Raw genomic sequence first — 27,641 nt, forward strand, 5'->3', positions numbered from 1 at the left:
CAAAATTCTCTCAAACCACGTTAAAATTTTAATGCTCAATTAGGTAAAGAAAAAAAATGTAAGTAAACGCTGGGTGGATAATCTGTGCATAAAGGGACAAACCAAAATGGCCAAAGACTTGTTGAAACATGCAAAAATTTTAACCTCGAGATCATGTCAATACATTTTAAAAAGAACACACCTAAACAAAAAAATTGGTGGGCACCCGGTACGTTTATTGGGAAATTTTAAATCGATCACATAGCAATTTCATACCCTAACTACAAAGAAATTTTAGTTGTCCAAGTTAGAAATGGGGCTAATATAGATTCCAGCCATTATTTAATGCAAATAAAAGTAAAACTTCAACTTCAAAAACTTTTCAAAACAAAAAATGTTATCCCAAAATTTGATAGTGCTATAACAACCCCATCTCTAACAAGTGAACCTGACGAAAAACAATCCAACAACTGGCAAAGCCTAAAGCAAAAGTTCATCACAACACCACAAAATTTAATGCTGCTTCGAAAGAAACAAAAACAGCCTTGGTGGAAAGCGGATAGTGAAACAGCAGTTAAGTTTAGGCATGGGGCATTCAAAAACAGGAATAGTAACAAAACTGAAAATACGTACAGCACCTTTCTAACTGTAAGAAAAGAAACATCTAAAGTAATCCGACAGACCAAAAGAAACTACAAAAATCGCCAACATTTAGAAATCGAAAAAGACTTCCGAAAGACCATTTGAAGACACTTTTACAAAACATTCACAACAAAACTAACTGGTTACCAACCTCAAATTCTTTGCTTAAAAAATGAAAATGGCTGTTTGGCTCTTAACAACCAGGAAAATTGTAAGTTATTCTGAAAAACTATTAACATGTCCAGAATCAGCTAATAAATTCCAATCACAGCAAACTAATAACACCAACCCTAACTCTAAGGAACTTGACGAAATCCAAATAATTAAAAAATTAAGAGAGTTAAAAACCATAAAGCATCAGGAGAAGTCAGTATAATTGCAGGACTACTAAAATCAGCTGGCCCTATCACTATAAAAGGGATCACTCAACTAATGGGACATATATGGCAAACTGAGAAAATACCTGAGGACTGGAAAACTGCCCTAATTCATCCACTGTATAAAAAAGGGGATAGAACCAGTGATCATAATTATGAAGAATCTCTCTTCTCCCAGTCATATACAAAATTCTCTCGCTTTGTTTACTTGATTGAGCCCAAGAACAGCTAGAACCTAATGTTGGTGAACACCAAGCAGGCTTTAGGCCAGATATTGTCTGGAACAAATTCTTAATTTAAAACTAATCCTTAAGCTCCAAAGCATTTCTGGTAATAATATTGTATGTACATTTGTGGATTTTAAGAAGGCCTACAACTCAGTTGATCGTGAATCTCTTTTCCAAATTTTAAAGGAGCTAGGGCTAGATAATAAAACTCTAACACTGGTCAAGGAAACGTTAACTGACACTAACTCTAAAGTTAAATTCATGGGAGAAATTTCTGTACCATTCGATATAAAGACAAGTGTTAGACTGGGAGACAGATTCTCTCCATTACTGTTTAACCGTGTTTTGGAAAAGGTGATTACAGAATGGCGACAGCAAAAGTCAAGTAAAAAAACAGATCAATCAATCAAGTTAGGCAGAAGCAATATTAGAGCAGATTGCCTAGTCTTTGAGATAATCTGGCATTTTTAACTAGGATATTACCACAGCTCAAAAACAAATTGAAATTCTTAAAGAAGTTGCAAAAAAGTGGGACTACTAATATCATTTGGAAAAACGGAATATATGACATGCAATGAACAAGCACCAAAGCTCTTGAACACAAAATATAGAAAAATAAAAAGAGTTTCTCAGTTTAAATACTTGGGTGAAATACAAGAAAATGGTCTGAAAAAGCCGCAAACGAATATCGCTGTCACAAAATGGCAACTGCATTCAGATTAACACAAAATATTTACAATAAATTAACTTTCTAAATTCAGTAAACTTAAGCATTACAGCACTGTAATCAAACCTGAATGTCTTTATGGAGCAGAAAATTTAATTTTAAATAGAAAGAGGGATACTCAAAAAATTCAAAAGATTGTTAGGAAAATGTTAGGCCCCAAAATACATGATGGAGAAACTTATAGGCTTAGAAGTAAAACGGAAATAGAATAATACACTGACTACATGGTGACATGAGAAAACGAAGACTTAAGTCTTAGGGGCACATTAGAAGAATGGCACCCACTACTTCGATAAAGCAAACAGTAGAATTCTACGAAAACAGAAGTAAGGCCAAGACTGAGCCAATTAAATGGATCACTGTGATTACAGAGTATCTTGAAGTAGCTGATATGACTTAGATAAACGTTACTGATAGACAAACATTCAGGTAAAAGATATTTGTTTGGAAAGTTGGTTGAAGGAAAATTAGAAAAATGATTGGAACACTGTGGTCTCATGAAAGAAAGAGACTTGATTCTGAAAGGATGAAACAAGTTTGGACACAAAGGAAGGCTAACCTTAAAAGTGACATTGATGAATTGTACCTCGTGTGTACCATACGTGAACAATTATAATATTTTTCATATTTCCCTGAGCAGTTTCATCACAGTTGCAGGTTGGTGACTGGTTCACACGCAGTTGGCATAAAAGCTCTTAAAATGTCCCATGATTGAATCTTTTCTGCTTAATGTGCATGTTGGTTTTCAGGATCCATAAACGTTCTCAACCAAGGTCGTTTCGGTATTCATGGTTGTATCTGCACATAGTAGCCTCTTTTGTGTCGTAAGCTCTGTGTCCATTCTTCCTGCCACAATTCGAATACCTGTTTCTGAATAGGTTATCTATACTCCATATAGGGAAGCATTATATCTAGTGGTGTGCCATTGCTCCTAGCCTGCTTTGCCAGCTGACCTGCGTTTTCATTGCCTGGAATTCCACAATGGGCTTTCACTCACATAAAGGAAATTTGTTTCTGCCTTCTGAGACATTCATAATACCAATAACGAACTTGGAGTAGGTACTCACTGGTGGTTTTTGAGACTTTTGTATTTCATATTGCTTGAAGTGTAGTTTTCGAGTCTGATAATATTGCATAGTATGTGTATTTCTCATTCGTACACCATTGTATTGCCTTTAATACTGCAATTGTTTTGGCCAGATAGGAAGGAGTAATTGCTGGTTATTTATATTTTTGGACTATCTGCAATTGCGGACTAAATATAACACATCCTGTGTTGTCCTCTCCGGCTGCCTTTGATCCCTCTGTGTGTATGAGTATTACCCATTGCCTTGTTTCCTCCACATGTCTTTGCAGTGCTGTAACTGACTCCAAGAAATCAGATTTTCCCTCTATCATTGGAATGAGATGTGATACCTGATGATGAAATAGTCATATTGCTAAACAGGCCACTGCATACTTGTGGCAATATCTTTCCACTCATCTACCAAATCTTTACATGCTGAAATGAAATCAATAGGCTTTCTCCCCCGATCTCCAGGAAAAGAAATGTACAATTGTAGGATTTGATGAATTGGATGCATTGAGTATGATAATTTCTCTACTATGTATCATTCCATAACCATCTTCCTCCTTATGTGGAGGGGCACCTCTTTTGCTTCCATCAAGAGTGCATTTGTTGGTGTGGGTTTCATTACTCCTGAGTATATTTGTATACAGCAGTACTGCAATCTGTCCAGCTTCTCTAACATTTTCAAGTTGTGTATTTGTAGTATATACATCCATATTACAATCTGGATCTAATGAGGGAGCTATATAGAAGCAACAGCACTGAAGGATGTCATACTAACTGATTGAAGAATACAAAGCATTTGCTCACAGATTTAGATTAAGAAAGTGTTATGTGCTGTACATGTAAGCTTGTTGTTCATTGTCATGCCTAAGAACCGAATAAGTGCTTTAATTTGTAATATTTTATCATCTACATGTATTAAAAATTTATTGATGCATTTCCTAGTGAATATCACTACTGAAGATTTCTTCTGTACCATCATCAGGTCATTTCGACCAACTAAACTTCTTTACCAATGACATAATGTTGTTCATCACCTTCCGTAATACTAAATGGGAAGTAAATACACAGATACCATCTGCAAACTGTATAATTCTAACTGGTTGACTTACTGCCCTTTCCATAGCATAGGTATATAGTAGTGGGCTGAGTGCCGATCCTTGTGGTATGCCATTATCATGCGTGGGCCCTTGAATCCAGGATCCTTTCTAATATATACAGTTCGTTCACTAATTAATGATGACTTACCTTCTACTAACGGAGGTGGGGCTCCTGACAGTAGTAACTTATCTAATAGTTTATTTGCCTGAATATTATCATATGATTTTGCAATATCTAAAAATAGTGCTCCTGTATATTTTCTCTCACCAAAGCGAGCTAACACATGAGAAACTAATGTTGAAATGTTGTCCATGCAGCTTCTGCTTCTAAGGAACCCAAACTGTGAACCAGCTAGTAGGGATGAAGACTGTCCGTAAGAAATGCCTCATGATGGATCTTTCCCTTTTTTGTGTACAGGGACTATGATCTGTGTCTTCCATTCTGGGACTAATTCTCGATGCATCCAAATTCCATTATATATTTGAAGAAGTAATTCAACAGCATTGTCAGGTGTGTTTTTATATCATAGAATATTTGATCTCATCCAACCCTGGGCCAGTATTAGGGCTGTCTTTGAAGACCAATGTCAACTCATCAATACTGAACTGTTTAATTAGTACATGTTGAGTTGCAGAAGTTTCCCTTTGTCTGCAGTATAACTTACTGGGAACACTCGGTGGGGCAATAAGATCACAGAATTCTTCCATTCACACATATGATTGTATATTATTGACTGTAGGAGCGATATTCCTAAATCTGTTGACCTTCTGCCATATCTCTGATGATTTACTTTTCTTGGTCGAACTATTAGAATATTTTATCCAAATACTCTTACTGATGAATTTCAGAATCTTCTTGGTTCTAGGTGCCATTTGTTTATAGAGCAAAAAAGTGTTCATGTTAGGTTGTTTAACATATTCACATAACGCTGCTCTTCTGTCTTATAGTGCTTTAGTGGAGTTTTAATTCCGCCATGCATTACCCAGTCATCTTGCTTTTGTTGATAGAGATCATTTTGGGATGGATTCATTTGGTGCATGATATATGTTGTTATGTAGTTGCATGTATTACCTGTGTGAGGGTTGTTTTTTTTCTGTTGATGTTACCCCTACATCAAGAATTTGGCGATATTTATACCAATCCGCATTGTTCATGTTCCAAGTCAATTTGTTGGGAATATGTGTCCAGTTATTTTTCTTGCACTGTATATTCATAGTTGTAGGGAAATGATCTGTTCCTGATTTACCATGCAGAACTGATCATGCTGTGATTTGGTTCATACAGGGAGAACTAATATTATATCGACTACAATTGGTCTCGTCTATGGTCGTCGGTTTAATGTTACAGATCCATCATCATACATTGAAGTGCCAAAGAAACTGGTATAGGAATGGGTGTTCAAATACAGAGATAAGTAAACAGGCAGAATGTAGCACTGCAGTCTGCAATGTCTATATAAGACAACAAGTGTCTGGCACAGTTGTTAGATCGGTTACTGCTGCTACAATGGCAGGTTATCAAGATTTTAGTGAGTTTGAACATGATGTTATAGTTGGCACATGGGTGATGGGACATAGCATCTACGAGGTAGCGATGAAGAGGGGATTTTCCGGTACAACGATTTCATGAGTGTAACTTGAATATCAGGAATCCGGGAAAACATCAAATCTCCGACACTGCTGTGACCGTTAAAAGATCCTGCAACAACAGGACCAATGATGACTGCAGAGAATCGTTCAACATGACAGAAGTGCAGTCCTGCCTCAAATTGCTGTAGATTTCACTGTTGGGTCATCAACAAGTGTTAGCATGCAACCTATTCAACGAAATATCATCAATATGGGCTTTCGGAGCTGAAGGCCCACTCATGTATCCTCCATGGCTGCACTACGCAAAACTTCACGCCTTGCACGGGTCCACCGACACTGACAATGGACTGTTGATGTCTGGAAACATGTTGTCTGGTCAGATGAGTCTCGTTTCAAATTGTATCGAGCAGATGGACATGGACGTGTACGAGTATGGAGACAACCTCTTGAATCCGCACTACATGTCAGCAAGGGACTGTTCAAGCTGCAGGAGGCTCTGCAATGGCGTGGGGCGTATGTGGTTGGAGTGATGTGGGATCCCTGATACGTATAGATACGACCCTGACAGGTGACATGTATGTAAGCATCCTGTCTGATTACCTGCATCCATTCATGTCCATTGTGCATTCCGTCGGACTTGGGCTATTATAGCACGACAATGCGACACCCCACTCGTCCAGAATTGCTACAGAGTGGCTCCAGGAACATTCTGAGTTTAAACACATCTGCTGGCCACCAGACTCCCCGGACTTGAACATTATAGAGCCTATCTGGGATGCCTTTCAACGTGCAGTTCAGAAGAGATGTCTACCCCTTCGTACTCTTACGGATTTATGGACAGCTCTGCAGGATTCATGGTGTCAATTCCCTTCAGCACTACTTGGGACATTAGTCGAGTCCGTGCCATGTCGTGTTGCGGCACTTCTGTGTGCTTGCAAGGGCCCTATACGATATTAGGTAGATGTACTAGTTGCTTGGGCTCTTCAGTGTAAATGATCATGTTATAACCATCAAGGTATTATGTATTTCTCTGCCTTATTATTCTTATGACTCTCCCATGCTGTGTGGTGGGCACTGAAGGCCCCACAGATTAGGAAGGGCTTTAATGTGTGTTGCAACTTTGTGTGAATGTTTTGTTCGAAATTCCTACAGGTTGGGGGACGATATACAGATGCAACAGAGAATCAGCATTTGTTAGTACTTACTTCAGCAAAGCCGAGGTTAGGTATTGGCATGGTATTTGGTTTATAGCCGATTTTTGTACTAATCAGTGTGGCTACTCCACCTTTCACATCCTCTCAATCCGATCTTATTCTTTGATATCCTCAACATCTAATAGACTTGTTTGGCTTTTATGCATGTTTCACTTATAACAGCAATACAATAGACATTAGTATAAAGTTTGCACATGAATGCCTACTCTCTGTTAGTATAAAAGAATCTGGCATTCAGTTGGAGAACTTTAATATCTGTTATTCTGTTTATATGAACAGAGTGTAAACATGGCCTCTTTCTGTCCTGATCCATGTTTATTTTTTGGTACTATCGAAGCAATAATATTGTATATATTAGCTTAATACAAGCTATCTTTGTTTAATGAGGTAAGCTGTGTTATTAAAATTGTTATTCCAGATCCTAGCTGTTTGATTATTCCTGTATTCTTGTCCTCCCCTCCTGATACTATTGCCTTTGTGATTCAGGGGTATGTGGTCATGGTGCATATGGATTCTCATTAATAGGAGATACTGGTAAATTTATGTTTGCAAAAAGAGGACTTGAGGTTGGTGTAGTCTTTATTTGTTTTGGTCTACTGTGGTGAAGAGTTTTCATGAATCTGTGCTGAATGCGTTTTATGGGTGGGGGTGTGGGGAATCTTTCTCCTATTCCAATTTACTCCTATCAAGATTCCCTGCCACAGTACCATAAAACCTTTGGTTTATATTCTTCAGCTTCCTTAAAGGGTATATTTTATGTAGCTGAAGCTTTCGAAATCTCTTTTTGTTTGAGATATGCAGGGCAAGACTTATCTCTTGATGCATGGTTCCCTTTACAATGAACACAGCACATATTTTGACTTGTGCACTGAGCCGTCTCATGGCTCCCTCGACATTGATTACATCGACTCTGTGACTGCAGTGGTTACTAAGATGGCCACATTGAAGGCGTCTAAAACACTGCTTCTTGAGGGGTATGTACAGTATAACATCACACTTCATGCCATATATTGTCACATATTTCGATAGGAACTGGGGTATGTCGTTCGTCATTTCTAAATTACTGATTCTGGTCATCATTCTGCGTACATGGTTGACTGTAATTGTAGATTGAATAGTGTCCTTCAGCTCTAACTCTGTTAATTCAAGATCTCCATTCCTAATAACTCCCTGCCAATGTGTTCTGTGGTTTGGCATGTATGCTGCCATCTGTTTATGATGTAGCAGGTTGTCCTCCACAAATCTGTTTGCAGCCTCCTTCGTTGAGAAATTAGTACAAATTCTGTTTTCCCCCACAACCGTTAGATTTGGGATTTTTGGCTTGTACTCAGAGTCAGAGGCAAATAGTATCTTTATCAAGGCCACAGGGCGGTATTTACCTACATCCCAATTAAGTCCCTCAATAAATACATAAAATGGACCCATTTCATCACTGTAATATCTATTACCTTTGTTTTGACCATATATTAGTTGTAAATTTGTTTGTAAAGGAGTTTCCTTTGGTACACTACCATTTTCTTGTGAAAGTTGTATGCTAACTGAAAGACTATTCAGTGCCAACCTCAAAGTCCCCCTGCAAGGAAGGGAACTTGATCCCTCATTTAAATTGAAAGATTCAGAGATACCTGCATTGAGTGTTGTCACACTCGTTACCTCCTTTGTTATTTGTTGCTGGTGTTGAATGGTGACAGCTTGTCTCTTCTTTTTAATTCTTCCTTCCAATCCAATGTGCGTTTTGCTGCAGAGTTCGTTATTTGCTCGACATCCATACTCATGTGCAGGTGAGCTGCCTGCAATTCTCGATGAAGGGGGGGGGGGGGCTACTCTCTTCCCAAATGAGCCAGCGTCCACATTTACTGTACCACTAGTTCTGCTTGTGCAGCGTCTTGGTCTTTCTTTATTTATCTAACACGCTCAACTTGTGTGTGTGCTATTACATTTTTCCTGCTTTTGTTCCCCAAAAAATCAAGCAATGAAGTATTGCAATCCTATTTACTGTGTTGCTAACCAAAGATCCTCAAAGAATCACTTTATCCTAAGACATATTTACACTGAGTTCAAAACATGTTCTTCAACATTGTTCACAGCTAGTACTAGACTACAGTTAGTAGCAACATGTTGGCAACACAAAATCAGTGTTCCATGACTGTGTTGGTACAGGTCAAGGGAACACCATTCGTGGCCCAATACCACTAAATGCCGAACTCTTCATCACCCACGTGGGTACCTGGAACACCATCTCTCACGTGGGGTCTGCCTGGACCTCACATATGTTTTTGGCGTAATCGCATTGGACGGGTCTCAAAACATCATAGAATGAATTCAGGGGTACTTACGAATACAATCTCAAAATGTTAAGCTCCAGGAAGCAAAAGTGCTGCTTGTAGGTCTGAAAAATCATGGAAAAAAGTGTTTCGTCATTGAAGAAAATCAGTAATGCAAATAAATGGTGCTGAAGTGGGTACATCGTTGAATACCAAATGAAAAAAAATGGTAAATATTTTATTGATACCAGAAAGAGATATAAACTTGAGTGAACACTGAATATGAGAACATGCTTATTTCTTGTACAAACGAGATACCTGTCAAACTTCACATATTTTCATCGTTAATTCAGACTTGTGGCATGAAATACAGAAATTTCTTGAAAATTGCCCTCAAAAAGGAATTATAACCAACCAATTACATCCATTACGAAATCAGATCTAGAACAATATTCAGACTCAAATTATTGTAGGCTTATTGAAGTTAAAAATATATGCAAACTCGAAGAAACTTTGAATGAACCTGAAAGTATTTTGCAAATTGTCTTTTCAGAAATGAAGCAAAAACAACTTATATTACTGACTATATCAAAATCAGATTTAGAAAAATGTATAAACTTGAATGGTCCATAAACTTAGAAAATAGGAGTAATGAATAAATTTTCACCTGCCAAGATCGCTAAAATCATTTATTCACGTAGATTACCAGTTTCGGCGCCTCTCTGTTTCCATCTTCAGATCTGTAAAATGTAGGACTGAAAATTCTAGGATACAGCAGCTAACATACTAACACACATCATTATGTCCAAGATTTGCAGCACACAGAGCAACAAAATATCTAGGTTTACATCATTACACAGCCTTCTCTTTTAGTACAGTGAATGGTACTATACTATACATGTCCATGTTGGTATCATTACCTATACTAGAAGTCGGCATGTCAAATTTTAAAATAACAACAATGTACACAGGTATACAAAACCACAATCAATGTGACAACCTATAGCTAAAGATATAACGCATAGGTTAATTTTAATACATCCAGGAATAGCTCAATATCTACAGATACAGATATGACATTTCATCAAGAATACATTCAAAGTATATCTACCAACAAGGGAGCTATTTGTTGTTTGTGCTTTTGTTGTCAATTACAATGTTTACATGACCTTATACATGACATCACATCGCTTGAAATCTAAGTGAGATCTTGTCACCTGACACCTGTGTGCAATCTGATCACCTGTTATCTAGGTGAACAGTCTTACAATGTTTAATACAACCAATGTACAGTTTTTAGACCATGTGGGATTGCAATCGCTCCTAACCTGAGCCCATGGTCTAGCATTAGCAGCTCACTCTTACATATACCTGTGCAAGAACAAATATGTTGATTAGATATTCACCTTAGGCGACTAATGTCAAAAATGCCATCATCTAACAGCATATCGTCAGTGTCCAAAATATCATAATTTAAAAAATGTTTACAACATTAGCTGTACTTAGAGAGCTTTTAAGTGCCTTTAGGTTATCACAATGATTGTGATTTCATATAAAAGAAAATTTAGTAAGGAATTATTAAGAATTTTTTATAATTTTTTTGAATAATTTCTGAGATGACACAAAAAGGTTTATGTATAAATTATGTTTTATAAATGTAGCACACGAATTTATGGAGTTAATGGAAAATGTAGAATACTGACTTAACTTGTGCATTATGATAATAATTTAGGCACATGTAATTATATGGAATTGATGGTGTAGGAGATCCATGCCTTAATCTAATGTGAGATGATAATATTGATTCGCCCTACCTCTGCACCACCTGATCTACTTATGTGTCACTAAGAATGTTTACACTGGGATCTGTCAGTTGTAAAGTGGTGATGAATGCTACCACTTGTAATGGACGCAATAAAATCTGTGTGCACAGCTGTTATTTTAAAACTAATGTGCCAACTTCCAGTACGGCTCACAATACCAACAGGGACATACATTGTGTAGCACCACTTGCTGTGCTGGAGGAGAAGTCTATGTGAAGATGTAAACTTGCATATATTGTTATTCCATGTGTTGCAAATCCTGGATATAAATGTGTGTGCTATTATGTTAGCTGCTGTATCGTAGCGTTTTCAGTCTCACCTTTTGCAGATCTGAAAATGGTAACAAATAATTGCCAAAACTAGTAATTTATGTGAATAAATTATTTTAGCGGTCTTAGCAGTTGCAAACTTATTCAATATTCATAATACTACAGATTATACCGCGCTGGCAATGTAGAAGTGTATACTTGAAAAAAAAAAATAGGAACAAATAAATACTGCACACTCCCATCACAGAATTTCTCTTCTCTGCATTCACTTGTGAATCATTTGCATCAGTCAGCAGCTCATGGTCTCGCGATCGTGCACTCGCTTCCCGAGCACGGGGTCCCTGGTTTGATTGCCAGCGGGGTCAGGGATTTTCACCTACCTCGAGATGACTGGGTGTTTTTGTTGTACTCATCGTTTCATCATCATTGATGAAAGTGGCGAGAGCCGGCCGAAGTGGCCGTGCGGTTAACGGCGCTGCAGTCTGGAACCGCGAGACCGCTACGGTCGCAGGTTCGAATCCTGCCTCGGGCATGGATGTTTGTGGTGTCCTTAGGTTAGTTAGGTTTAACTAGTTCTAAGTTCTAGGGGACTAATGACCTCGGCAGTTGAGTCCCATAGTGCTCAGAGCCATTTTTTGAAAGTGGCGAGATTGGCTTGAGTAAAGGTTAGGAATTTGTACAGGCGCTGATAACCACGCAGTTGAGCGCCCCATAATCTGAAACATCATCATCATGATAATCATCATTTCCATCACACATCAGACATGACCAACTCAATTTTTCATGTTCTATGGAAATTGGATGGTTAAATTTGGCATATGTTTTGTATTATTTCTTCTATTTCATGTGCCATCTAATTTTCTTGAAGGGACAGACCAGATACTGGGCCATTGTATCTTCTTTAGTTCCAACAACCACTCCTGTTTTGAGATATGGGGTTTCACTAATCCTTACATCAGCTTGCCTATGCTTTATATGAGTACCTCCCAAGCAGTAGGCAATATTTTTCAAAAAATCTTGTCCAGACAATTTACTTCCAATTAAGGTGAATAAAACACAGCTGGTTGCTTCCATTGTATCAAATAAGCCATAATAATATTACGAGGGCCAATGACAAGCATACCTCTTGGTTGTGTAAGAGTGACATATTCTGTTGAAACAATCAACTCAAACTTTTGCCAGAATATAGAATTCAATGACATCAGGTTCCGAAGTACCCGGATTTATGGTTCCTGAATCGTGTATGACGTTCTTGTTCTTTTTTTTCAGAGAAGAGGATGAGCATTATGACAGGCTGGTTATCAAATATGGATGTAGTAGGATCTAATTCTTTCACAACGAGCATTCCGGGAGATATTTCTCTTGTTTTTTTGCACGGTGCCAACAAAAGTGAGTTTATGTTTAGTAAGCTCCTCAGCCAATTTGTACAATGCAAAACAGTTTTCGGCTGTTACAGTGCGATGGTATTTTTTATGATTTCACACAAGTGATGAACGTAGCATGTTTGCAAAAGAAGGGAGCCATCCATCTGAATGGTATTTTTACCTGTGTAGGGTATCCCACCACAAAAATAAAATGTGTGAGAGTTGCAAAGTGACAACCTTAAATTCATATTATCGTTTTTTAAGGATATGCATTTTGAAGGGACACTTCTGACTGAATCTAAGAAGAGTTTCATCAGTATCCACGTATTTGGAAGTGGTATAATAAGTCCCACAGTTTGCACTGAAAATGTCCTATACTTTGCGAATGACAGCTAATTTTTCATTTCTTCTTCTCTCATTATGTCTTTGTTTAGAACCAAATCTCAAATGTGGAAGAAGGCATTTGAATCAGTTTTTGGACACTACACATATGAAAATGGAAGACCAAATTTTTGAGAAGAAAGACCATTAAGACTCACATCAGAGATATTAGCAGTACCACAAAGAAAGGTAAATCAAGTAAGTTCTTTCAGCTTTACGTCATCAGTGGGCCCAGTGTATCTTTCTAACTTTGGGAGCAAAGTTTCTGTTTATCGTTTACTTCCTTAACGTGAAGTATAATTTTCTTAATAATATCTTCACTCACGAATAATTAAAAGAAGAAGAGAGCAGTTTTGGCTAATCTGGTGACCCCTTTTGCGTTAGGAAGGTGAGTAAGGGAGTTTTCGTTGCTGAATTTCTCAAAGTTGTCCAAATTGTCTCTCCATCCTTCCGCAAAACTAAGTCTAAATGTTCACAGTCGTCTAAATCTGGCTCTTGCAAGGAATCTAAGTTTCTTCAGCAGCAATGAAGAACTCATCAGACACTGTATCATACTTTAGCAAAATTTCGCCCTCCACTTCACAGTCTATTTCTTCAATATTATCTACTTGAAGTGACTTTTCTCTCTCCTTTCAGTCCCAGTCTGCTATGATTTGCTCCTCACCGACGAACCAAGGACCTATCCAACGATTTGACATCTTCTCAACAAAGAAAAATCTGAATGAGCAAAACGTTCCATTCAGATTGGAAAAATAATACGTTTCCAAAATACCAGTATGGGCAAAAAACACTTGTTTGTCATTCTCAATTTGATCAATGATGCAGAGAGTGAAAATAACCCTTAAGTAGCTCAAATAATTGAAAATCGAAGAGGAAAAATTATTTTTGCATGTGCCAAATTTTTCTACACACAGCCCCACATGGGCTCCGCTCAGACACCAACCATGTTTTTTAGCAAAACAATCGAAAAAATGAGAGTTACTGACCTATAGGACCGATGTTTTCTTGTCAGCCTCTCAAGCACTACTGAGGAGAGAGCAGTGAAAGGTAAGATGGGGATTGGGCAGGGAAAAAAGTGTGTTTGGGTCCGCCAGGAAGCCACATGGGCTTTGGAGGGTTAAGTCGTTGATTTCTCAATATCACAGTAAGAACAATGACAGCAGGATTCTTTTTCAGACTTTGGAAAAATTTGTCATCAGCAAGAATGTGAGATGCCGCCCCACGAAAGGATGGCGGCAAAAAAAAAGACGTTTTATATGTGACAGAAATGAATGTATCTAGGAGGCAGCAGTGTTAAATGTTGATATGGCTGTGGAATCATAGACTGCAGATTCCCCTGTCACATTCACTAGATGTGTGAGTGAACTGAAGCTGAAGAAATTTTCTTTATTGAAAGTAATAATTTGTCTTAATTACAATATGAAAATAAAAATAAATGTATGGTCAAATAAATGGATGTTACAATGCTAGTAACATAAAAGAATTATATTTACATAGTCCTTGAATCCTTCAACCAAAGCTTCACAAAATATAGGAACTATTGATTTGTGACATGGCTGGCTTTGAAATGTGGAATAAATGTGCACGGCTTTGATAGGAACCTCCTGCTGTCAAAAAAAAAAAAAAAAGAGAAAAAGAAACAGGATGTAACAGCAGTTGTTGCTTCACAGGAATTGCTTTTCTGAAATATATGGCTTTCTTTGGAACTACTGGTCCTGTAAAATTCATTATAATTTCAAAATCGGATGACAACATCCTAGTGAAGTTACGGAAACCAGAACTGTCTTCAAAATTCCACTCACACAGCATGTAATTCTTGCCACGTCTTCTGTAGTACCATATGTTTTTATCCACCAATGACAAATAAGTTGTGTTGTTTGTCTGCTTATTTAAAAATGATTCAAATGGCTCTAAGCACTATGGGACTTAACATCTGAGGTCATCAGTCCCCTAGATTTAGAACTACTTAAATATAACTAACCTAAGGACATCACACACATCCATGCCCGAGGCAGGATTTGAACCTGTGACTGTAGCAGCAGCGCAGTTTTTGACTGAAGCGTCTAGAACTTATATCATCCCCAGTGAAATACCAAGAAAAGACTTAAAAACATTATTTATAAAGAAGAGACACTTAAAAATTGAATAATAAGTGGACGCTAGCTGCTCAGGTGAACATAAATTTTTCTCATGTATCCGTATTATAATAATTTCTCTGTGTAAGTTTCGAAGGCAGAGAAATATAACAAAATGATCTAAAGAGACTGCAAGATACGCTCTTTTGTTAATTTTTTTAGTCGTCTTCACTTCTCTTGTCTTGGTTATGTGTAGACAGACATTTTGCGACTGCTGGCAAATGTAAGAATATTTGTACTAATTAAGTAGGTAATATATTCGTTTAATATTATTGTTCACTTTCAATTTGTAAGAGGTGATCCCAATTTCATGTCCACCTTCCTTGAATTAACATGCATTTGACTAATTTACAGTGCAACAATCGCAGTGGCCGATGCAGCCAACGACGCCATTATGTAGCGGAAGTGAAAAACTCGCCAATTATTAACATAATATACTTTTTTCTCTACAGCCACCTGACGTTGCAGAAAATACGTAGCTTTAAGATTCTTATTTGCAGTGCAACAGCCGAGAGCCAGAGCCAGGACTCCAGCTACAATGCAATGGTTAATGGAGGTAAGGAAAAAATACTCTCATGCGTATGTGGGCCGCAATTGTAATTAATAAATAAAGATTTTTTGCTTTAAAGTGGACTAGCTGAGGAAATTAATATACTGTAAATCAAAATTGAATGAAATATCATTTTGATTAAGGCCCACCATGTAAGTCAGCAACAGTCACCACTACCAATCAATTTCTGTAGTAAATAATAAAGTAAATTACGATGGCCGACGGACGCGAGAAACTGCTCGGCCACGACGGCCGGCTCTGCTTATTTCGTTGAGTATTATTAACACAGGATCACATATCATTAGTTGTCCCTGTTCAATTGTCACAGCATAGCTCTTGACGTGAATACACAGTGTGAAAGTTTGCTGTTGGTTAAGTGTTGTAGATGTTGTGAATTCATATGTAGAAATGTTTGTCGCTAGTGTGGATGGGGATGGGAAAAACGATAACGTAGCAAAATGTTGCAGGAAAGGCTGCAAACAGTGTTGGAAAACTGAAGCATGTTTCTAAATTCATTGTAAATGTGGCTTTACATGCATGGATGTCTGAAAGAGTGAACACTGTTGACAATCCACAAGTTTACAAAATAATTCTAAATTAATTTCCTCAACTCGGATATCTAGGTATGGATCTACTTTATACACGCCAGGGATGCTTGACTTCACTCTATGCTTGAGCTCACATTTCAGTACATGTGTTGGTTAAGGTTCATGAGGAATGGGTGCAGTGGATAACAACAACTTGACAATGTCCTGTGTAAGACATGGGGCACGCCTTCTTGTGTTATAACCAGTTGTTGCTTAGTTCTGTACAAATGTTAAGTAATTCTAGAATGAGTGACATTACGCTCAAACGAAAAATTCAGTTGTTTTTCTCTTGCAATTCTCTGTCTATTCGATGTATCACAAGTCCCTCATTCCATTCAAAAATTGCGAATTGTTGGAAGATGGCGGTCTTCCAAATGGCCACCAAGTTGGTAACGTAGCCTCATAAGTTTCCTCTTCTCCCATCTTACACTGCATTAAATTTCTGTTCATCCACTTCATTTTGTTTCAGAAAGGTGGCTCTACAGCTGCGGACTGTCATTGCATACGAAAATTCGAGTTTCCCTGTCCATTTGAGTTCTTCGTATCTTCTCTAATCATATATCAAACAGTGATTCTCTAACTAGGAGGTATAACATGTTGTAAAGCGTTGGAGCAGAGCCAGTTTGCAGTTAAATGTGTAACTTTACATTTTTATAAGGGAAATATTGATTTCTATAAACATTTATTATAGTAAAATTGCTTAAATAGCTATGTGATTTTTGTATGGTCGACTGCAGACGTAACAAAGGTAACTACATAAAAAATCAGAGATGTTTGTGCTCTTCATTGAGTGTAGTAGTGTGCAATATTTTAAAAGATAAACTGTAAGTAAGAACCTTAAATGGAATTAAGGCTGATATTGTAAGGATATACTGTTCTATAAATTAAGCAGATGAAAGTTTATTTAGCACTGTGTATTGTATGACAAAGAGTCTTACAACATACAAATAATCAGGAAGATAGTATATCCCTCCAGAAATCCATCCGTTCCTTAAGCAAGTCTTGACGTGTCACAAATTCCAATTCCATATCCAGATAGTTGGAAGCATTCTCCGTCAACTTCTCCCACACCACTGGACTTCCAGACGGCGCTGGATCCCTGGAAAACGAAAGACCGGTCTGTGATCTAGCCTGTGTACCTACAGGAAGTATAACCAACAGTTAATGGAACGTTGCTTTATAATAACTTCAATACATGCAATTAACTTTTATGTGTGTGGGAATTGAAAATACACTTTTTACATACAGGAAAATATATTGAAGAGAGAAAGAAACCGGTACACCTGCCCAATATCGTGTAGGCCACCGCGAGTACGCAGAAGTGCTGCAACATGACGTGGCATGGACTCGACTAATGTATGAAGTAGTATTGGAGGGAACTGACGCCATGAACCCTGGAGTGCTGTCCATAAATCCGTAGGAGTACGAGGGGTGGAGATCTCTTATGAGCAGCACATTGCAAGGCATCACAGTTTGGTGGCCAGCGGAAGTGTTTAAATTGAGAAGGGTGTTGCTGGAGCCACTCTCTAGCAATTCTGGACGTGGTTGGTGTCTCATTATCCTGCTGAAACTGGCGAAGTCCGTCGAAACGCATCGAAAGAGCATGATCACTGTTCAAACAAATTTCGGACTTGCAGCTGGCCGTCGTTTAATTCATTGCACGATATTTCTACTGGGCACCTGCCACTCATCTTCAGGTGAGCCATCGAAGACTGACGAAGACTTGCTCTGTTCCGCCTTTTTGTAGACCGTTGCGAGTATTATGCGCAAAAGTCAAAATTGGCAAGACAGACCACACTGCCCGACTGCAGTGCCCTCGCTGGTGGAACTGCGTGACTCAGCTGTCCTCTGTGTTACCGCTCGCCGCGGCCATTGGCGCATTCTGTCGTTTTCGATTGGAACAAAGCGTGGATGTGATGGGGTACCAAGCACGGTCCAACTGGTAACCGCTATCACGGTTCATCAGATTTTCCACCAGACGTATTTCCAAGGATTCTTTAATAATGGAGTCCCAAAAGTTGTTGCTGTGGTCAGAATCATAGTTCTATCGTACGTCATTGAATGTCCAGTGGAAATAGTGTTCGGCAATAGCGGACTTGCAAGAGGTGAATGCAACGTTCATGTTTTGTTTATCAGTCTTTCACAGAGCGTGTGGTCTGTCCTATGTAAGCTATACCACACTGACAAGATATTTTGTAAATTCCTGCCTTCCACAACAACAAGTTGTTCTTCACCGATCTTTAAAGATCTGAGATCTTAGATGGTGGACGGAAAATCACTTTCACTTGAAATTTCCAGAGGGTTCTTGATATTTTAAACGAAATATAGGCCACAAAAGGAAGAAAAGCCAAAGATTTTGCTGGCGTGTTCTCCTCTTTATCCACCTCCTGATTATTGATTTTAACTGAGAGTCTCCTGTTAATCTGTTGGGTGGAGCACCCACTTTTTTTCTAAACACTGTCATTAGTTGGGCGACCTTTTTAGTCAAACTATCTAAATCTGAGACAGAATGAGCTCTGTGTATGGGTGTTTTAAACATGCTTACAGTCTGTGACTGGTGATAACCTACCACTTGAAAATTCCAATCAGTATGAGTCGACTTACAGTAGTCTGAATGCCGCAGATAGCCATCATTCTTTTGTCTAACCAAGACATCCAAGAAAGACAAGACAACCATCCTTCCCCACTTTCAGGGTGAACCGAATGTTGTTATAAATGGAGCTGACGTGGCGAAGAAACTCCATCAATTTATCTTCTCTATTAGGCCACACTATGAAAGTATCGTCCACAAACCTCCAAAGTACATTTGGTTTAAGGGCAGCTGATTAAAGCGCTCCCTCCTCGAAATCCTCCACCGATCAGTTGCAGTTAATAACAGATGCACATGTTCTTCAACATACTAATATAGGTTGATTAAATTTCTTATTTCTCAAGGCAGTGTAGGGTATGGACAGATGTCTCATAGGTCTAAAAAAAAATACAGCCCTAATGTAATTTGCAAGAAATTTATTCTTCTCCAGATAGCCCGTAAGTAATTTAGTCCGTTCCTCTTATATTGCTCCACTTTCCTCATTTTAACTGGAAGCCAATACATCATCTCAACGTTGTATCAGTTGTTCTCTACGTTTTAGATTCGTCTCTTAAACTACACATGTTTAAAGAAGTATTGGAAAACTAATACTAATACTCTGTTGGTAGCTACAGCTCCATCTGCTACCTTAACTCAAGAAGTGTGATGTGTAGCCAACAGTAGTTTCTGATTTTCTAAATTTTTCCTTGAAATTCTCGTCTCTTTCATTGCTGCCGTGTTACACTTAAATTTTTTGTATTTGGGGTTACTACGTATCTGTAACATCTTTTTGTGTCTGCATAAGTAGCTTTGTTAAAATAATGTGCACATTCATCTGCACCTGTAAAATGTGCATTTTCTTTAATCTGCAATACCTTTTGATCTTTAAAAAAATCTTCTTAATATTCATTTCTGAGTTGGTAGCTGATAAGGCTGATTCGTACTACATTTCGTATTTATTTTTGTTCTGGAGCTTTTGAGTTTCAGATCACTTACAACTGTAAAATGGTTTAGGATTGTCACATTCTGCACAATTACTTTATTGTTTGATAAAATATAATTTCATTTCAATTCCATTTTGTCCCTATCTTGGTCACTTTCTACAGATTTCATTTTCGAAGACATGATAACGACAAATATGCTCTTCTTTGCAAATTTTACGAACGTATGACCTCTGTCGACTGTAATATATATAAAGTTTTCAACAAAATAGTCGCTATTTAATATATGTCGTACTTTCTTATTAAGTATCAATTTTCAACTCATAATGGAATTTCCCATCTTGGCTTCCATTTCCTGGTGAAAATGTAAACATCTTCTTGGAAACACTTGAATAATTTACAAGGTATCTCTTTTGTTTACTTTTCAAACAAGTATTGCTATCTTGGCTGAAAGTCCTTCATTATGAATAATTTTAATTTTCAGTTTTGGAATCATACCTAGACCTTAATTTCCTCTTTTCTCTGTGTGACAGTAATAAACTGTATGTCCTAATTTAGGTTTTATTTTATCTTCATTTTATCTTCATGTTGTATACATGGAAGAATCCTGGAGATACTAAAAGGTATCAGATAGATTATATGATGGTAAGACAGAGATTTAGGAACGAGGTTTTAATTTGTAAGACATTTCCAGGGGCAGAGTTGGACTCTGACCACAGTCTGTTGGTTATGAACTGCAGATTAAAACTGAAGAAACTGCAAAAAGGTGGGAATTTAAGGAGATGGGACCTGGATAAACCGAGTAAACCAGAGCTTGTACAGAGTTTCAGGGACAGCATAAGGGAACAATTGACAGGAATGGGGGAAAGAAATACAGTAGAAGACGAATGGGTAGCTCTGAGGGATAAAGTAGTGAAGGCAGCAGAGGATCAAGTAGGTAGAAAGACGAGGGCTAGTAGAAATCCTTGGGTAACAGAAGAAATATTGAACTTAATTGATGAAAGTAGAAAATATAAAAATGCAGTAAATGAAGTAGGGAAAAAGGAATAAAAACGTCTCAAAAATGAGATCGACAGTAAGTGAAAAATGGCTAAGCAGGCATGGATAGAAGACAAATGTAAGGATGTAGAGGCTTATCTCACTAGGGGTATAGATACAGTCTACAGGAAAATTAAAGAGACCTTTGGAGAAAAGAGAGCCACTTGTATGAATATCAAGAGCTCAGATATAAACCGAGTTCTAAGCAAAGAGGGGAAAGCAGAAAGGTGGAAGGAGTATATAGAGGGTCTGTAGAAAGGGCAGTGTACTTGAGGACAATATTATAGAAATGGAAGAGGATATAGATGAAGATGAAATGGGAGATACGATACTGCGTGAAGAGTTTGACAGAGCACTGAAAGACCTGAGTCGAAACAAGGCCTCGGGAGTAGACAACATTCCATTAGATCTACTGACGGCCTTGGGAGAGCCAGTCCTGACAAAACTCTACCATCTAGTGAGCGAGCAAGATGTACGAGACAGGCGAAATACCCTCAGACTTCAAGAAGATATAATAATTCCAATCCCAAAGAAGCAGGTGTTGACAGATGTGAAAATTACCGAACTATCAGTTTAATAAGTCACAGCTGCAAAATACTAACGCGAATTCCTTACAGAAGAATGGAAAAACTGTTAGAAGCCGACCTCGGGGATGATCAGTTTGGATACCGTAGAAATATTGGAACACGTGAGGCAATACTGACCTTACGACTTATCTTAGAAGAAAGATTAAGGAAAGGCAAACCTACGTTTCTAGCATTTTTAGACTTAGAGAAAGCTTTTGACAATGTTGACTGGAATACTATCTTTCAAATTCTGAAGGTGGCAGGGGTAAAATACAGGGAGCGAAAGGCTATTTACAATTTGTACAGAAACCAGATGGCAGTTATAAGAGTCGAGGGACAAGAAAGGGAAGCAGTGGTTGGGAAGGGAGTGAGACAGGGTTGTAGCCTCTCCCCGATGTTATTCAATCTGTATATTGAGCAAGCAGTAAAGGAATCAAAAGAAAAATTCGGAGTAGGTATTAAAATCCACGGAGAAGAAATAAAAAATTTGAGGTTCGCCGATGACATTGTAATTCTGTCAGAGACAGCAAAGAACTTGGAAGAGCAGTTGAACGGAATGGACAGTGTCATGAAAGGCGGGTGTAAGATGAACATCAACAAAAGCAAAACGAGGATAATGGAATGTAGTCGAATTAAGTCGGGTGATGCTGAGGGAATTAGATTAGGAAATGAGACACTTAAAGTAGTAAAGGAGGTTTGCTATTTGGGGAGCAAAATAAATGATGATGGTCGAAGTAGAGAGGATATAAAATGTGGACTGGCAATGGCAAGGAAAGCGTTTCTGAAGAAGAGAAATTTGTTAACATCAAGTATAGATTTAAGTGTCAGGAAGTCGTTTCTGAAAGTATTTGAATGGAGTGTAGCCATTTATGGAAGTGGAACATGGACAACAAATAGTTTGGACAAGAAGAGAATAGAAGCTCTCGAAATGTGGTGCTACAGAAGAATGCTGAAGATTAGATGGGTAGATCACGTAACTAATGAGGAGGTATTGAATAGGATTGGGGAGAAGAGAAGTTTGTGGCACAACTTGACTAGAAGAAGGGATCGGTTGGTAGGACATGTTCTGAGGTATCAAGGGATCACCAATTTGGTATTGGAGGGCAGCGTGGAGGGTAAAAATCGTAAAGGGAGACCAAGAGATGAATACACTAAGCAGTTTAAGAAGGATGTAGGTTGCAGTAGTTACTGGGAGATGAAGGAGCTTGCACAGGATAGATTAGCATGGTGAGCTGCATCAAATCAGTCTCAGGACTGAAGACCACAACAACAACACCATTTATCTTCATTTTCGTCCGCATTTCAGGCGTCCGTATCCCATCTGACGTCAATTGATTTCTCTTCCGACTGCACTAATTTATCTTTATATCTTATGGTTAAACAATTTATGGTTCCTAAAAGAAGACTGACTGAACATGCGTTTTTCTTAGGGAATGTGATACTCATGTCAGGCGCAGCTTTAGCCGGTTTTGCGCCGTTGCGCGAATCTCTCAATATACTATCAACAATCTCTCACTCGGGCGACGACTGTACCTACGGGTACACTACCCTGCCTGCAAGGGCGCGAGGAGTTTGGAGAGAGACTCACACTAATGTTGGCAGAGTTCCGCACGCTGCAGTTACAGATCAGCCGTTAAGTGCCCCTAGATTTCAGAGCCCCTCCTTGTGATGTAGTGTTCGTCACTGATGATAGATTTAGGTCAGAAACGATCAGATATTGACGATTTGATAAATGGGAGACGCTGGATGGATTGTGGATGAACATTGAAGGTTTACTTATATTCGTGGTTAAGGTAATAAGAAAATTTTGCTGCTTTGTTGCCAGGCTCATGCAGTGTGTGTGTGTGTGTGTGCGTGTGTGTGTGTGTGTGTGTGTGTGTGTGTGTGTGTCTAGTGGGGTGGATCTGCGAAATATCCCTACCTTTGTAGGCGAGATCGCTTACGCGCGTTATGGTTTCGGCATACGACTCGGTGGTGGTTATTTCGAATCCAGGGGGGACGGATTATTTGACCTGCTAAGAAGAAAAATTCCTGATCACCACATTTCCGTTCGAGGTCCTGAGTCAAACTCGCCACTCAGTGAGGGTGTCACGCTGTTTGGTGCCGTTTGTGCCATTTGGGATGAGAAAGTTACGTGCCAACGCTATCTTGCAACCTTTTCCTTGTCTTTCAACCCGATCAACAACACAAACACTACATCATACACGTAGTCTGCCAGCCACCTACACGAAACAGCTGCACTTAATGCACCTTACACATAAGGGGACAACGTTGTGTCAACTAAGAGAAAATAATGTTGGACCTAGGTCCAGAGACACGCGAGTCTCTAGGATGTATCACACATTCATTTCAGTAAAGACAGTTGAATACTTCAATTCAATGCAAGTTGTTAATAAAACCACCAGTTCGCAGATGCCTGTCGGGCTGTCCTCTACAAGATCTGACTGCATCAACGGCTATTGCAATAGCCAACGTTTTGTTTTCAGTGACCAAGCATTATTATTTGTGGTTATTCTGTAGTATTTGATATAGCCTTTACGACTTGTTCGGGGTAACGTTATAAATGCGACTGACTGACGCTCTTTTCAACTGATTAATGATTCAGGGCACTGTTAACAGATAAAATGAAGAAATCAGAATCATTATTGATGGGACTTACCCGTATTTGGGGAAATTGGTCCACAGTGTTGCCAACTGATTTGCCACCTTCCCGTCGTTGGAGTTAGGATTCGTGATTGGTCCCGATGTGTTGGTCGGAAACAGATACAGAATTTCCCCTGCATGAACCATACCTGAAAAGTATTTGTACATCAGACATAGTTGGGAATGTCTCAAGCCATACAAGGCGTAAAAATACTTTTCGTCAACAGTACTACAAGAGTTACACTTCTTTGTAGTACTTTTGACGAAAGTATATTTTCGCCTCAGGTAGTTTGAGACGCATTTTCAGTGTCGCTGCTGCAAATGTGGTGGAATGTACAACAATTACTCTAGCTGAGACTAACTGTTAAACCATCTAGTTCAGTTAACAACTTATATCGTGTTAAAGCTGCGGTTGGTAACGGATGGAACCGCAACGTAGTTGTTTCTTATTGGCCGGATAAGTACCAAGGACTGACACAGAGTATGTTACCCACAGCTAAAGAAAGGGAAAATTGACATCTCTGACTCTTGTGGTAGGAATAATGTTACATTACGCTTACAAAAGGTGATACGACGTGCAGGGGCAACAGCGACCGCTAGAAGTGCAAGAAAAAACGTTACGGCGTCACGTGCAACTGCTGCTTACAGATACGCCTGGTGAGGCACTTAGTCAATAGTGAGTTTTCTAGACTTTTCACAGAAGCGTTCGGGATAAAGTCACACAATTACTTTCACTTGTGAATAGTGCTAAAGCGGATGCAATAATTCGTACAGAAAGTGACTAAAACTAGACATAAGTAGGAGCGAAATCTTAAATTTCAAATGCAATATACGTCGGTAAGGTGGAGAGATACCAACAGTTGTGAAATATTCATTTACATGAAAACTCAACAGTGATTGATGAAATATAAGTAGAGTCAAAATGCCAGGTAATCTGGGTGAAGACAGGCGTTAAATATAGAACATAACACAGTAAAAGGATATATCTTTCGTCACCTAATTAAAGCATCGAAGCGACGTACACTTTACAGAAACAATGAAAAATATAACATACAATGTTATTCATCCGGAGGAGTGTTTAACGTCCCGTCGACAATGAGGTCATTATAGAAGGAGCACAAGCTCAGATTAGGGGAGGATGGTGAAAGAATCATTCCGGTCTTGATCCGAGGGGGGGGGGGGGGGGTTGTTCTGTTCCCCTACCGGGCGCATCCCCAGGTGGCGAACAGGAAAAGGCTCTGCAGATACACAGGATAGGTGGGAAATAAAATACCATTCGCGGACCAACAGAAATCGAAATCCAGAGGCGACTGTCCTCAGACTGGGTGGCCTGTTGTAACACTCTGTTCCCCAGGTTAAGGGTGGCTGAAAAATACCTCTAGGGTTAACAACAGTGGTCGTAAACTAGAGCCTATAACAATCAGAACAACCCTATACATGGAAGAGTTTGAAGTGAAAAAAAATTACCCCAGGTGGACAATCCACTGCATCAAAGTGCGTAAAAGCAAACAAGTGGATTCTGTGGAGTCTGCAGCATTACACAGAGACGAGTCTCAGAGTCTTGGAACCTCAAGCAAGATGAAGTTACATAGGTACTTTGAGCGAAAATTCTCTTCTAGAAACTGGAAAATTAGAACATCTTACATACACTTTCAAGAATCACAAGATTCTCATAACGGCCCTACAATAAACCAGATTTATGATGAAAACAATTTTGATTCTGGAGGCTTCAGAATATACTAGGGGAAAGTTGTTGTTGTTGTGGTCTTCAGTCCTGAGACTGGTTTGATGCAGCTCTCCATGCCACTCTATCCTGTGCAAGCTTCTTCATCTCCCAGTACCCACTGCAGCCTACATCCTTCTGAATCTGCTTAGTGTATTCATCTCTTGATCTCCCTCTACGATTTTTACCCTCCACGTTGCCCTCCAATACTAAATTGGTGATCATTCGATGTCTCAGAACATGTCCTACCAACCGATCCCTTCTTCTAGTCAAGTTGTGCCATAAACTCCTCTGCTCCCCAATTCTATTCAATACCTCCTCATTAGTTATGTGATCTACCCATCTAATCTTCAGCATTCTTCTGTAGCAGCACATTTCGAAAGCTTCTATTCTCTTCTTGTCTAAACTGTTTATCGTCCACGTTTCACTTCCATACAGTCCATACAAATACTTTCAGAAACGACTTCCTGACATTTAAATCTATACTCGATGTTAACAAATTTTTCTTCTTCAGAAACGCTTTCCTTACCATTGCCAGTCTACATTTTATATCCTCTCTACTTCGACCATCATCAGTTATTTTGTTCCCCAAATAGCAAAACTCCTTTACTACTGTAAGTGTCTCATTTTCTAATATAATTCCCTCAGCATCACCCGACTTAATTCGACTACATTCCATTGTCCTCTTTTTGCTTTTGTCGATGTTCATCTTATATCCTCCTTTCAAGACGCTATCCATACCGTTCAACTGTTCTTCCAAGTCCTTTGTTGTCTCTGACAGAATTACAATGTCATCGGCAAACCTCAAAGTTTTTATTTCTTCTCCATGGATTTTAATCCCTACTCCGAACTTTTCTATTGTTTCCTTCATTGCTTGCTCAATATAATAACTGCCATCTGGTTTCTGTACAAATTGTAAATAGCCTTTCGCTCCCTGCGTTTTACACCTGCCACCTTCAGAATTTGAAAGAGAGTATTCCAATCAACATTGTCAAAAGCTTTCTCTAAGTCTACAAATGCTGGAAACGTAGGTTTGCCTTTCCTTAATCTTTCTTCTAAGATAAGTAGTAGGGTCAGTATTGCCTCACGTGTTCCAACATTTCTACGGAATCCAAACTGATCTTCTCCGAGGTCGGCTTCTAACAGTTTTTCCATTCGTCTGTAAAGAATTCGCGTTAGGAATTTTGTAGCTGTGACTTATTAAACTGATACTTCTGTAATTTTCACATCTGTCAACACCTACTTTCTTTGGGATTGGTATTATTATATTCTTCTTGAAGTCTGAGGGTATTTCGCCTGTCTCATACATCTTGCTCACCAGATGGTAGAGTTTTGTCAGGACAGGCTCTCCCAAGGCTGTCTGTAGTTCTAATGGAATGTTGTCTACTCCGGGGGCCTTGTTTCGACTCAGGTCTTTCAGTGCTCTGTCAAACTCTTCAGGCAGTATCGGAACTCCCATTTCATCTTCATCTACATCTTCTTCCATTTCCATAATATTGTCCTCAAGTACATAGCCCTCACAGCAATCACAAAAAAATTATCAAAACAGACAAACCTTCTTAAACATAAGAAGATTAATGAACAAAAATATCAAAAGAATCTTCTCATTCAGATCAACGAAGACTTAATCAAAAACAAGACAAAGAAGATTCGTAAGACTGTTAAACAAGTACTAATCAAATACAGCCCACCGGCCCTACAGCTCTGAAACAAAAACTGAAATATTGCCCGCAACAATAGCGGTAATTGCAAAATAGGAACCATCTCAACTGTGAAGAACTCACAGAAAAAATGGACCTTAAGTTCTCAACAACAATCAACTCTACCTAACTCTGAATCGTCCACCGAGGAATTACATGC

General features: G+C 38.7%; 1 protein-coding gene across 1 annotated transcript in view; it reads right to left on the reverse strand.

The window, feature by feature from the left end:
• Positions 1-17,252: 17,252 nt before the first annotated feature.
• The window catches only part of LOC126412951 (juvenile hormone esterase-like), a 98,108-nt gene continuing 87,719 nt past the window's right edge, over positions 17,253-27,641 (reverse strand). The window contains exons 9-10 of the mRNA XM_050082843.1: positions 24,075-24,207; positions 17,253-17,400 (exon numbers count right to left, since the gene is read on the reverse strand). Coding sequence (XP_049938800.1) covers positions 17,253-17,400; positions 24,075-24,207 — 281 coding nt within the window. The remainder of the gene's footprint in view (positions 17,401-24,074; positions 24,208-27,641) is intronic.

This window comes from Schistocerca serialis, chromosome 7 (assembly GCF_023864345.2).
Source record: "Schistocerca serialis cubense isolate TAMUIC-IGC-003099 chromosome 7, iqSchSeri2.2, whole genome shotgun sequence".
In the NCBI taxonomy this organism is placed as follows: Eukaryota; Metazoa; Arthropoda; class Insecta; order Orthoptera; family Acrididae; genus Schistocerca; species Schistocerca serialis.